Source organism: Tachysurus fulvidraco, chromosome 20 (genome assembly GCF_022655615.1).
Source record: "Tachysurus fulvidraco isolate hzauxx_2018 chromosome 20, HZAU_PFXX_2.0, whole genome shotgun sequence".
In the NCBI taxonomy this organism is placed as follows: domain Eukaryota; kingdom Metazoa; phylum Chordata; class Actinopteri; order Siluriformes; family Bagridae; genus Tachysurus; species Tachysurus fulvidraco.
The window spans coordinates 12,389,285-12,403,749 of NC_062537.1; the positions used below are offsets into that span (position 1 = coordinate 12,389,285).

The 14,465-nt window shown below is 35.6% G+C and overlaps 1 protein-coding gene across 1 annotated transcript; it reads right to left on the reverse strand.

The window, feature by feature from the left end:
- Window positions 1–322: 322 nt before the first annotated feature.
- slc43a2b (solute carrier family 43 member 2b) lies at window positions 323–12,835 on the reverse strand. The gene is made up of 14 exons (XM_027150185.2): window positions 12,699–12,835; window positions 11,962–12,174; window positions 7,765–8,050; window positions 7,629–7,684; window positions 7,453–7,529; window positions 5,751–5,843; window positions 5,406–5,539; window positions 4,960–5,156; window positions 4,620–4,763; window positions 3,896–4,025; window positions 3,467–3,599; window positions 2,260–2,333; window positions 2,020–2,143; window positions 323–1,833 (listed from the first exon to the last, which is right to left on the reverse strand). Exons 2-14 carry the CDS (start codon window positions 12,119–12,121, stop codon window positions 1,672–1,674), a joined length of 1,770 nt encoding a protein of 589 aa, XP_027005986.2. The 5' UTR covers window positions 12,122–12,174; window positions 12,699–12,835; the 3' UTR covers window positions 323–1,671.
- Between the last annotated feature and the right edge of the window lie 1,630 nt (window positions 12,836–14,465).

The following is a 14,465-nucleotide window of genomic DNA, read 5'->3' on the forward strand; positions in this document are numbered from 1 at the left end:
TATTTTGTTGAGTTGTGTTATGTCCCACTCTTCATAAAACCATCTACTAATTAAATAAGTGTAACTTTGATATTCAATAGAAGCAGTATCATCTCTATTAAATCTATCTGTATCTGATCATTATGTTTTAAAATACCTTAAACATAATTCAAATCTAATGCTCCATACCTCTCATAAAAAGTCAATTTTCAACATTTAGATATCATTTTGACAGAATGATTATATCTCAATGTCTAAAAACCTATTTGTTCTTAAGTCTAGAAACTTTTATTGTTATCTGACATTTACAAACAATTTCATTAAATGACGTAAAGACAAAATGAACAATGAGTAGAGCGAATTTATTTAGCATTATTCTTCAGTAATAACTCAAATAACAAAGTAAAATATAACAGAAAATTGTTTGCAAGCTGGTTATCAAACTAGCTTGAAGAGTGTTCCTTGGATATAATGCTTAGAATTAAGAAATAAAGCAAATAAATACAGTTCAGAGCATTTCAACATTGCACTTTTATCACATTTTAAATAGCATAAGCGTCTAAGGTTAATGCATACTATTAAATGACACATTAATATGTGCCCCTGTGGGACAATAAATAACTACAGTCAATGAGATAAACAGAGTTTCAACCATTCTGAAAGATCAGATGTAGGGAATGTGAGGATTTGATAGATTATGTATAAAATAAAAGTGCTGTAGTTCCCAAAGTAGCCAACATTCACTCCACTCACAAACTGTGACTAAAGCTGCCTTTATGTACTTACAGTAACTAATGTGTGAATTTATATGCATATACATACTATATGCATAAGGCATGAGTGAGATTTTACTTAAGTATCTATAACCAAAGATGTATGAGCAACTATGTGCCTGGTGTATGCTTCTCAGGAATACATTGTTTTAATGTAGGTCAATATATCATTATGGATTTGATGACATGCTTTATTGCAAATAAATAAGGTAGTAAAGACCGGTAGATTTTCCATAATCTCTATAACCAGGCAGAAATATGTGGGTTTGCTACAAATAGTGCCTCTGTGTGATGTTTGCAGCCTGCATTTCCTAATTGTGCCTCTAGGGAGTGACACAAGTTCATTCATCCACACTAGATAGAAGGCACTTATTGAGCTCAGGATGTACTTCTTGATTGTTCTTTGCTGTTATTGAATTCCTGAATAAGGCTCTTAATGGAAGAGGCACAGTAGGTACTACTATTTATATTTCATTCAGCCAACTCGGGCCAGCTTGTTTAATGCATCCATAATAACTCATACAAACACAAAATTCTCATTAGCAAAATTCTCATTACCAGTCTCATTGCTGTTTTCTTGCACAGCACACTGGTAAGGCACCAAGAGTTAGACAGCAGAACATGTATGTGCAAATGTTTTTTTTTCCACACATAAGACACAGTGAAAAGAGTTAGAAATCTAGGAAAGATAGAAAAATATACAGTTGAACACACAACTTTTCACTAATTTCACTTCTTTATATCAAACTGTCATTCATATCGATGATACATCAGTTTCCAAGACAGCATTATTAGTTCACTGAACCTTTAAGCAGGCGGTGTGTGCATGAGCGTATGTGAATGTGTATGTCATAATAAAAATGACACGCATTCTCTGTCTCTGAATATCATTGCTCCAGTTACTGGGTCTGGTGTTGGTCTAGACAAAAGCCTCAGTCTTGTCACTGCCATTGATTTTCATGTAAATCTTGGCATCATTTTCTTTCTCTTTTCTCTTTTTGTGAAGGTTTTTCCGAAAACATAGCAGGTAGAGGGGCAAGAGGAACCCAAGCATGCTGAGGACAAAGAGACCCACATCCACCTAGGATGCAGCGAAGAGAAAGAAGAAGAGGTTCAGCAAATTCTTCACCACCACTTTTATTACACACTATATGATATTCAGCTTATAGGAGTAGAGATCCGAGATCTCACCACTACAAACACTGCAGATTCCTACTCTTTCTCTGTTAAACAGTGCAATTCTTTCTGATAGTGCCTGTGTTCTTACCCAGAGTGGATTTCCTTCAAGTGGTCCCATCATGGCCATAAAAAGAGGTTGCTGGAGCAGAGCAAAAAGGGCACTAATAAGAGACTGCATCCCTGTCAGGGTTCCGAACTGAGAAGATGGGTAGCTGTAAAGAAACACATAAATATACATCCATAAGAATGGTTAGTTCTTACATTACTAACTGGAGTGCTACACTGGCAGAACACTGTAAAAAGTTTGGATTAAAAGCAGCAAACTTACACAGCAGCATAAAGTCCTCCAACAGCTGAGTGGATAAAACCTCTGACAATCGTATGCAGAACAAAAGAGAGCATCTGATGGGAGAGAATATTGGCTAAGATTAGAGATTAAATCGCCTAAACTTTCTTTGTTAATTAGGGTGTTAATGATCACATTTTTACATTTTATTGCTTATTCCTATGAGTAATGACATTAACGCTGCAGAAAATTGGTATTTTCCAGATCCATCTTATATTTAAAAACTATTATGTATTTTCAGAACAAACGTACATTCACATTGTCACAAAAACACTGTGTGCAATCATCAGTTCTGATCAATTGGATGAAATTGGCACATGTTAATGCCATAAAACAGTTCATAGTCACTACAAATTATGCATTTTTTACTTTATCATAAGCGCCACAATTATGACAAAAATGGATCATCAAATATTAAAGATTGCATCAGCTAAGATACCCATAACCTGTCTTCCGGGAATTGTTTGCCTTTTGCACTCTTTATGATTCTTGATGCCTGTTAATGTTTTAATATTTGGTCATTTTCACACCAATTGAAAATTCATTTCACGTCCTCTACCTATGTATATAGGTGTGTTAATAATTAATACTATTATTTGTAAAGCATTTGGCCACTTTGTCCTCTAGGAGGAGACAAAATACAGAAATGAAAGAATCAAGATTGTGATACTAATTTGTTGGAGAATGGCTTACTAGATATAGGAAAAGTGTAGATAACCTGATAATATTACATATCTATTTTTGTGCTGCTTTTGGTGAGTTGTTCATGATTTTTCAACACTTCATCCTAATCTGACTTAAACCCCAACTTTACAATGCTCTCAATGTTTCCTGTTTATTCCTAATCAAATCTTTATATTTAAGCCACTTCTTTAAGCGACAGTTCTTTTGTGAGGATATGCCAACTTTTCAAACAAGAACTCTAAGCATTATTTCCTGATTGCTTTCTGGGTTTTTGCTCTGTCTTCTCTATATTGAAAGCTGTCCTCTAATTGTGATTTTTTTTTTCTTCACATTACTGTCTGCATGTTTGGATAATCTGAAAAAAAGAGTAATAATAATCTTTAACAAACATTAAGCTTGTGCTTACATCCTCCTGCCTTGGATTTATGAAAGGGTTCATATTTGGGCAAGTCATCTTAGAACAGTTTTTTTATTTCTGAGAACAGATATGTTTGCATTCACTTACCTGCAGCTGGAGGATAGGGATCAGACAGGTGATGCCAAAACCGACAAGCATGATGTTAGTTAACGCAAAAGCTCGTATGGCATTAGTTATCTTTTGGATTTTTCTGTCCCTTCTCTTGGGCTGTGGCTGATCTCTGAGAAATAAAGTTAAAAAAATACATTTTGATCTGTTAGAAGATTATTGAGACCATTATATACCATCTAAAATCATATAAGTCAGGTACGTTCCATTTAACACATCACAGAAAAGTCGATCGAAGTATGTATTTAAAGAAATCATGAGCCCACATACAGTCACAGATTTTCCGTTAGCACGTTATAGTAATGTTTTATTATGCACAGAAGCTGACATAAAATATGTTATGTATTAATATAATGTATTGCTATGCATGTTATACATTAATACTATTGATGTATGATGCCCACTCACTTAATGGCATCCTTCATGTCAGTCTCATCATCGCATTCCTTTAGCTTCCAGTCCATGATCTGACCAATGACTGGAGTGGTCAAGAGGCACAGCAGTTGCATCACACCAAAAATAGAGGTGTACAAACTAACTGTGAGTAGAGAGAAAGAGGAAAATGTATCAGTGTATATAATGAATAATCAGATTTCAGTATCTACTGTGGTTAATGAATGAGGCAAGGTAAGCATTAATGAGTTTAGTTTCCAAGGTCATGAAAGGCAGGACAGCTAAGAATAAAGGTTTTTTTGTCCAGTAGAGACCTGCACAGGTAAAGGTTAATTGCTGGGTTGGGAAAGTGGCTGAATTCCCTAGGCTAGCTTAGAAATAGGGGTGGGTGATATGGAAAAAATACAACACCACAATACAGTACAATATGGTGTTAAGTACTGATGATACCACTGACACTATCATAAAATTGATATATTGTAATGTCACAATCTCTAGACCATTTCACCCATCCCTACATACAACTACCAATTTCTTACCCAACTCCATTCTTTCAACTTCAGAAACAGTCCAAGAAGCATGATGAATTTATAAGGAAGTGGAACAGAAAAAAATACGTAATTGCCATTGGAAGAATTAGGAAATAATATTGCAGTACTAATTACCATGAAAAAAGTGGCCCATAATTCATACACAGGGGGGAAAACTGAAACAATCTCTCCATTTATTCCTCATGTACCTGTATCAAGGTCTCCATTACTCATAGACTCCAAGATGCTGTTCATGGCTCCCATGTAGAAGATCAGACGCAGCTGAGTGACACACATTGTAACTAGACTGAGCAGGAACAGAGGGCTTAATATGCTCTTCATGAAGGACTGAGCTGCAACCAAGAACAACAACACATTTTAATTACCACAATTACATATGGAATATAAATTATATTGTTCCATATACTTTTAGACAATATCCCACTGTGTAAAATTTATTTCTTCTACCTTGACTACACCATGTAACAGATTCTGCAAGGGGTTATGCATATAGCTAATGAAACAAAACACAAACTCATGAAGTCTTACATTCCTCTTTAGGCTCACACTGCACCTCTAGGTCCATGGTTGAAAGGCAGAGTTTGTGACCTTCACTGTCGGTCAGTTCCTTCTGGGTGGGAGAGTTGTTTGTGCTTAATCGTTTGCCCACTGTTGTCACCTGCTTATAAAATTCCTTTCCAGTGATCTTGTGGTCAAACCCCAACCAGCTAAACTTGATTTTCACACTGAGGAAAAGACCAGAAAATCACAGGTTAGAAACAAGGTTGTGCAATGTATATATATATATTTTTTATTTTACAGTAACACACCACGATTCAGCATTTTCTTTTAATATACTGAAAAACACTATTCAAATACAGATTATAGCAAAACAATCACAAGTAATAATTTGTATCTAAATCTTGCTACCGTTAAGAAGCGTTATGCTAATATGCTTAACACAAATATGTGCATGCTATTGTTTTATGTCTTACGTGTAGTCCATGTCTTCAGGGCCAGGGAAGGCTTCAAGAGGCCAATTTAGGAAACAGTTGAGGAAGACGAGGCCCGCACACACTGACCACACTACCAGGATAGTGATGAAGGTCACTCCCAGGTCATAGATCACCTGCATGGAGGTATAGAAAACACATTGAAACCTTTACCCTTTGTCTGACATTTGTGATTTCTTTTTGTACTTTGCTCTTTTCTACTTTTGATTTCTCAGTATAATGAGCATGCATTTGATTGGAACACTGTGCAGAAATCCCAATATTGACTACATCATTATTATCTTCAATTTTATGCATGATTGTCATTTGACTGTAATTTGTTCACACCTTAACTCCAGGAAAAGTGACAGCTGATGATGCATAGGAGCCAATCATGAGTGAAATAAAGGTGGAACGCAGGTCTCCAAACATGTTGGGTAGCTGGAAAGAAAAAAGAAAAAACACTATTTATTTTATCTATTCAGTGAAAGTTTAATTCTTCTTGCTGCCCCTAATATTCATAACACTAGGACCGTGAGGCCCTCTGTAGTAGATGTCAATGTAAACTGATCTCAGAACAGCTCTTGGCTGTGTGAACTGCTCAACTAAGTGGAAACTTGTTTGAAAATCAGAGCAAAAGTATGTGCTTGGTTACATTTCTATCTCTTCTCACTTCATTCTGTCTTGTTTCTTTATTGTTTCTTTAATTGATCAACCTTCATTCAGACTCTAGTGATGTCATGATATTGTGATATTTATCAATACAAGGAAAATGCTGGAAAATGTAACAAAAAAAATCAATAATGGAGGTAGGCTGATTGAAAAAATACCTAGTAACACCAAAATATGACTTGTGATATGTGAACGTCTGATTGTCTGTTCACAATCAATTACTAGAATAAAGCTTATATACAAAATAGTGAATTAGTGTATACAGAAAGAATTGTCAAAATATACAGATGAATTAAAGAATTAAATTGGTTTTTGACAAGTAAACGTTTTCCTGGTCATATCGCAACACCTTGTATCATTACACTGTTGAGCTCTCACTGGTCAAATACATTAAATTGCTATTGCTTTTGTTTTTAGAGCTATATAGCTTTTTATTACCGACTGCTCTTTGGGAGAACTCGTTAAATCAGTGCTACCAATACTTATAAGCTTACATGATTTTGGGCTATTGAGGTATAGATTAAACCCATTCAAGTTTCAGAACTCAACATTAACGATTAATGTTATACCAGCTATGAGTATATTGCTAGGCATCACTGCATTACCCAACAAATAGTTACACAGGACAGCTATTAAACTATGTTGTCATTTGTGTGCTGAGATGAATTTATCTAAATATCAGCTCCACATCTGTATATGCTCTACATCAGTCTGGCAGCAGCAGGTTAATAATGCTAGTACATAAACATTGCACAGGTTTCAGTAATTTGGTGCCCTGAATACTTTCTTTTCAGTATTGCTGTCCTCTGCAACCATGAAAGTGACCCTCCAAAACAGAATATGTTGCTTGGGAATGGAAAAATGCTCTTAATGTTCAAGAAGCCATCAAGGTTTCACAACTGCATAAGCATTCCTGGAGCTGGTAATGACCTCGGGCTGTTGTTGCCAGGTCAGCGCTCTACTGCTCAATCAGGAATTAACACAGGACATCTCATGCCTCAGCAAACCCCAGTCAACAGTAACGCGAAAGAGAAGTAAGAACGGGAGATGGGCCTAATAATTAACCTACTGTACACTAATCGAGAGAGAGAAAGACAGGGGGAGGGTATTTGTTGCTAGAAAACAGAAAAACAAAGTCTCTCATTCTTTTGTCCTTCCATTCATCACCGCAGAGCCTCTGGTAACATCCTATTTTATGTTAAGAGACAAAATGTTAATGGCTTCATGAAAGGGAAGCTTGAGTACATATCCAAGTGGCCAGAGAGGAGAAACAGGGCAGAAAACAATAAGGAGCCTAAAGGGAGTGTACAACATAGGAGAAATATAATATAAAAGAATTGAATGAACAGCACAACAGAAACCCATAACCCATACTTACTGTGAGGGAAGTGAAGGTCATGCACATTCCTCCAAAGCCATTAAAAATTAACGCAATAAAGATGAGCACGGAAAGTTCTGGAACAAAAACACAAAGCCTTTTTCAGTTAATTACACCCACAGCAACATTTCTAATTAATGTTCTGATGATAATGGACAGATTAGCAATAGTTATACCATTGGGGTTGCTTGCTCCATATGCGATTAGCAGGCAGGACAAGCCAAAGCAGGCACTGAAATAAGAAGATGACAGTCAGAAGAAGATCATTTACAGCCATAAGACCAAAATCAAAGACAAATCCATGGGTCTAACCTGCCAGTCAGACGGAGTTTTCGTGGTCCGTATTTGTCCATGACAATGCCGAGAGGAAGAGCGATGGCACTGAGGAGGAAAGAACCCACAGTGAAGGCAAGGTTTAGCATCTCATCCTGTTCTTTACAGATCAGCCAGCCATTCAAATGTAGAGGCCCATCCACTGGCTTCAGAGGAACTATCTCTACCCCATCAACATGCGGGAAGTCGTCATACAGGTAGTCATCCCCAACATCTGCTGGTGGAGTGACCACTTTCGTAGAGGTGTTAAAAGTAGAACCGTTACCTTGAAAAGAAATAGGAACAAACACAGGATAAGCAAATTCATTTCAATTAGGCTCTAGCATTCAAGCTAATCTCTATAGCTATAGACTACATCTGAAATACAGTGGGTGATAAGGAACGTGATAAAGTGTATAGTGGTTGAGTTGTCAGCAGGAACCATACCATAGAGTTGTTCAACAGTTTAGTGTTTCCTAGACCATTCTTAAGAACCTATTATTATTATTATTATTATTATTAAATATGCAGTGTTTCAAGAGCTGTATTTAACAGTTAGATCTTTATGTACATTACACCTCTACATCAACAGGAAATCTCTTTAACTATTGCAAATAAGTCCAACAGATCACATTTGACCATTTCTAAAAAGATTTTTAAATGGACAATTACCAAACCATTATTAGTTCTTTAAAAGATTTTTTCTGCTGTCCATTTTAATTGCTTTTCATGTTTTTGATGTTCAGGAAACATATTTCCACTAAATGCCGATTTCAGCAGGTATAATCACAACAGCAATAAACATCTTTATAATAAGCTGATGGTTTGTGCTGTTTGACTACAGAAGAGAAAGAAGAGAAACAGATTCCTTCTCCACAGATGGAATTAATGGCACACAAGTGTCATATGGGGGACACAAAGGTCTAAAGTAAGTTAAGATTTAGTTGTTTATAACTTGTAGCTGTTCTATCACACAGCCTCACGTGCTGCTCTAGGAACTGCACAGCTGTTCTTGGAAAAATGTGGCTCTCACAAAATACACATTCTTTACCTAATATATGCACAGCAGGGTTAGGAATTAGCAACATAGCTCATTCTGAACTGCACAGACTCAGCATGAACTTAACCATGCAACAAGAGAGCATGTTATACTCATTTTGTACTGTATATTACACACTTATGATCTTTAATTTATTATCTATAAAATCTAATTTGTTGTAGGACATTAGTATTTATGACTTCCCAATCTGAGTTTATTGTATAAGGTCATCATTGTAATGAAAACTAATTAAGTTATATTATGTGACAAATACTTAAGTGTACAATAAGAGCAAAACTTTACTGTTTAGCATTACCATATGACCTTGTGCCAGCTGTAAAGTGCTGATTAGTATGGAGATTTCAGTAAAAGACATAGATAAGACTGCGATAGGCAGGAGGAAAGCAGCAATTTGCTGTTCTTTTATTGTACACTGCTGGAAGAGGTTATTGTTGCACTCTGGGCCTCTTACATAATCAAACCGCCTGTAACTGGAACTACTCCTTTTTACTTCATTCAGCAGAAGGCCTTAGAGGTCGCTGACACTGAAAAACGTGTTAGCTCTTAGGACTAGCACTAAAGCCATGAGAAAACCACTTTACCTATCTTTCTTCTGGCTACACAAAACCGCAAGCTGTTCATATTGTATATTATCCACTGTGCCTTAATATTAATGCTGGTGAGCTCATTTGAAAGTGAGGTTTGCAATCATGACCTAAAAAGTGACAGTGATAGACATCTAAGAAGATAAGATATAAAATGAGTATAATATAAAAATGAGTAACTGAGATCAAAGCCTTTTGAAAAAGTAAAACATTTGCAATGGGCCAGATACAAATTAATTTCTTTGTAAATCATTGAAGTGTAGTAATCACGAAAATCCCATTATTTATCCTAGCAAGATATGTAGATAATAATACACTTATAAAACCCAAAAACAGTGATTTTGAGAAGTCAGTCATGCTGAAACCACCCTGTGGAATTCTCAGGTGCACTTAAATGTTAAATGTGCACTGCCCAAGTGACTGAGCAGCACATTTGGGCAAACATCACCCTCTGTCTTAACCACTTTATTGATGTGCATTACTGTGTTGGAACCCAGTTAGGTGTCATAAACTGTTTAGAACTCGTCATAGTGCAGTAATAACTACATTCCCCATGTGTCAAGATTCCACACACTCTCCTGATGGTAAGCATCAGTTTTTTAAGTTCAGCACAGGATCATATTTTCCAATTGTTTAGTAATTCACAAAACTCAAACGATCTAATCTTACACTAATATCCATAAAATAACAGACTTTAAACCTAGTATTGTCCTCTTTACAGAGTTTAGCTACATGCAGCAAATCCAAGACAAAGGGATAGCAAACGGTTATACTTTATGTAGTATACCTTATTGTTCTTATTGAAAATAATGCCAATAACAAAAGTTTCAAAACATTTTAATCTGAAGGGAGAGTTTCATCAGCTGCTTTCATTTAATGACAAAATACACAACCAAAGTAATAGCAGAAATAGTAGTAATCAAATATGTCATGTTTCAGTTACTTTTCAGTTTCTTTAATGTTTTATTAAAATTCACTGAAATGTTGGTCTTGTGTGATGCTTCAAAAAAGATCAATAATACTCGATTCGATTTTAAGATTAACTCTCTAAATTCTCAGAATTTGGTAATTGGTAAATCAGTTACCAGTTCACAAAAAAAAGACAAGGGAACTAAAATGAGAACTGCTAGTGTCCTTTCTTATTTACAGCCGATACACTTAGCCAGATCTGATAAAATCGGGAACAGATGGTTCATGAGGCCACTTTGCACTCAGATATACTCAAGACGAGGGCAAAGGCTTGTATCGCTCTAAAGTTTTTGCTGAGGAAGCTGTATACTATGTGCAAGACTGGAACTTTGGCACCATTTGAGAGCTTTTATCATACTGTAATGCCAAGAAAATGTTTATTAGATAATCTGGTTACACAAATGCTTGGTCACAAGCATCAAGTTTCATCATGTCCAAAAGCATGAAAGTTGTATCTTTTAATGCTTCTATGGCTGATTATCAACTATTTTTATATATTGGCTTTAAGGTGAATAGCTTTTTATTAAATCAAATTAAACTGATTAATTCATCTGATAAATACATGATAAAACTTGATGCTGATTATTTATCTTCGTTACAGTAACTACTACAAATTGATCAAAGCTGTAGCTAATATAAATTGATTAAGGCTCTAAATATGTCTATGGCATTCCATATAGGCATTCTGTCCCAATACAGTGTCTTAAATCAATAGAACCCAGGCAGTATAAAACTGTTCTTTAAAGTGTGCCAAATGTTTTAGAGCTTCCACTAATATAGATTATGTTTGGCAGTTCACTGTGCCTGTAGCAAGAACACTCCCAAATAGTAAGTCTCATACAGTTTCCATTCATAGGCATCTTCTTTTGTGCTCTTTAGTGTACATTAGCATGACTTTTGTGATTTATCAGGTTCTAGTTTCTCATTGATTCAAATTCAAATTCAAGGAAACCAAAGAAAACTCAAGGAAGAAAATGTGTTCAGGTGAAATCTTTAGACCCTGCAGAGCCACCAGGTCAATTCTTAAGTCAATTAATCAGTCAAGACACATCAATAACTCTGATAATGTTATACACAATGTTTTTAAAAGTTGAAAAACAACTATCTACAAAGAGTTAAGTTGTTATTTAAGACTTTATACATTTTAAAGGATTTGGCTCCTCAAATTGTGGCTGATCTGGTTAGGTAACTGAATCTCAGCGGGCAACTTCTTGACCCAAAAGCTCTATAAAGCATTGTAAACACAGAGACGATTTACTGATTAAGAATCTCCAGTGGACTGGCTTGTGGGGGATGAACCCATTCTTCATCCACAGGGAAGGAGAGCACAAAGGGCTTTTATGGCTTGTTTACAGCTGTTGAACTGATAAATGGCTTTTAGCACTATTGTAGCACAATGCATCCCACGCCTTTTAAATGTAAGATAGTAGGTGTTGATTTGCTGGTTTAAGGCACAATATAAGCCAAATAAGGACTACAGGATCTAAAGCATGACAAAATTTTCACTATCAACAAACATATTATGAACTTAACAAATCATGTTACATGCAAGCATGGTCTGAATAATGAATTTGAGATTCTTACTATGTTCTGTGCAGAGATAAGCATAGAAGCCTTCAGATTTGAGCATAATGAGAAGAGAGCCCCAGCCAAGCAGTACAGCAGAGAAAAGCAGGTTCTCAATGATGGCCGTCACTGCCATCCACCACCGGCGAGCAAACGCCGTGGACAGTGTAGGAGCCATAGTGAACAAGAGAGTGGACTACAAGAGGTAGATGCACACACACCAGTTCAGATCTATAAGTGAAAGAGAGAATTGACAGTCATTGTTATAAAACTGATGGTACATAAGTTGATAGGTTTTGGGAAATACAAGTGTTACAACAAAATATAGTGATCACATATTTCTTTCCCTGATAAAATAGCCTTGTAGTCAACTTTCATCTTCAGAAACATTATGGCTGTAAGAAAATTCTGATAAGGAACTGAAAGTTAAACTTCCTTTTTCCCCCAAAGTTTCATTATGGTCTAGCTGTATAATAGTATATAAGTGATATAAATGTGATAATTTATTTACTGTCATTACAAACATAACCATTAAAACAATTAAAATGGACTTATCTACATTAGAAATAGTAGCTTCTTAAATCGAGTATATATTTTCTAGATGTTTTTTTTAAACATTATATCACAACTAAAACCAATAACAAAAGTTGTACTCTGTTAGTAGCATGTCCATGCTTAAAATAAAATTCCATTTTCTATAGGCAGCTTATAGATATATTTCTTTTTATCATATAACTTATGGTCTCAAAGCCTACCTAATAGAAACAGGTTGAAGCTCTTCCTCTCGCGCGCTCTCGTCACTAGAGAAATTCCATCTAGTCATTCGCCCTGATTTATAGGAGCCAAAGCCAAAAAAACGGCAGGAGTTTCTGATTGGCTAACGGTAGTCTTCCAGCCAATCAGAGATGAGTTGTGAAATACACTGATTAAACGTTAACAGGTAACATGAACTCACTCCACTACAGTAGTAGAAGAAGGGAGACACTAAAAATGATATATTATTATTATTTTATTATATTCAAATATTATAAACTAATTAATATTTGTGTATATATGTATATATGTCAATAAAACAGTATTTCTTAATAAACATTAATAAATATTTCGTTCGAAATTGGAAAAAAAATATTTATTTTATTTTTATCCGAGATTTTTATATTTTATTTCTGGATTGTGTTGCATGGCTCGAAAACGAGACTATAATTACATTTTACTATATCAAGTTATTTAAAAGACAATAACTTTATTTTTATATAATAACCTTACTTTAAAAAAAAAATAATAATATTATCAAGTTACTAATTTGTGGACTTCAATTTTAGTATAAATGTAGAACACTCCTTGCAATAGTTGTTGTTCAGTGGTTGTGGAAACAGGTAGTACAATATTGCAACCCTGCAGATAAGCAAAAATTCTAACAACTTTCCTGTTAATTAGAAGTAGAAGAAAAACAGCTCCAGTAACAAGACTGCGTGCGTTAAAAAAAAAAAAAAAAAAAAAAGGCTTTACGCAACAGTTTGTTCTCCACATGGGCTTAGTCAGAGCTTTTCACATAGGCTTTTTTTTCTTGTAGGCTGTCGGAAATTTCACTGGGATCAAAGTGTAAGTTCAGCCCTTTAAAAAATTTGCGAGGTTATCAGTAAGTTTCACAGCTTTGTGCACTCGAGACGTGTTCATGATGATGGTGATGATGATGATGATGATGTCATTCTAAACCAGTCGTTCACGTGTTACACACCACATGATCTCCTGTTGCACACTCAGCGTTCACAGTTGTTGAACAGTCTGATCAGCACAATCACTCATCCTTATCGCTCGCTTAGCTAGTCTGCATTCTTTTCCTTCTCCATTTTTACTTCTTCTTTTTGTTTTGTTTTATCTTTCCGGAAGTCGTTCCTGAGTTCTTCAGGGCTTTAATCATGAGTCTTTAGTCAAAATAACAAAGGAATAGAAGGCAGTAAATATCCAAAAAGATGCTCCAATTGGGGATCGTAAGCAATGTCTTGTAATGATCATGATGACAATTAAGCTTAAAGTGCAGTTCTGGGATTCAGAATCATACAAAAAAATAAAAACAAGATCACATGCTGGCACAATGAGCAGGGAGCTGGCATGAGAAAAGCTGTAAGTCGTGGAGCTCGTGCGCTCTTGCAGGTGGTTTACCATCAAAATTGAGCATTAAGGTCGTTCTTACAAACATGGTCTAATCCTTGAAAGAACAGCTTATGCTGGAAAGCCTGCATAATAAACACGTCGCACAGACACGTCAGGTCTCTAAACCGCCCTTAAATAGCCACTTTTTCAGTGACGTTCTTCTCTGACTGTTACCATGCGCTTATCTGCAGTCACAAGCCTGACTTCTGTTATTGTCTAATACCTTTTTTTATTCATGTTTTTTTAAGGCACAACTCCTTGCACCTGATAGGATGAAAATCTCCACATAATATGACAGGATTTTCATTCTCCACGTTATAAGTCAACAATTTTATAATTGATGCTATCACATAATATACTATGATACA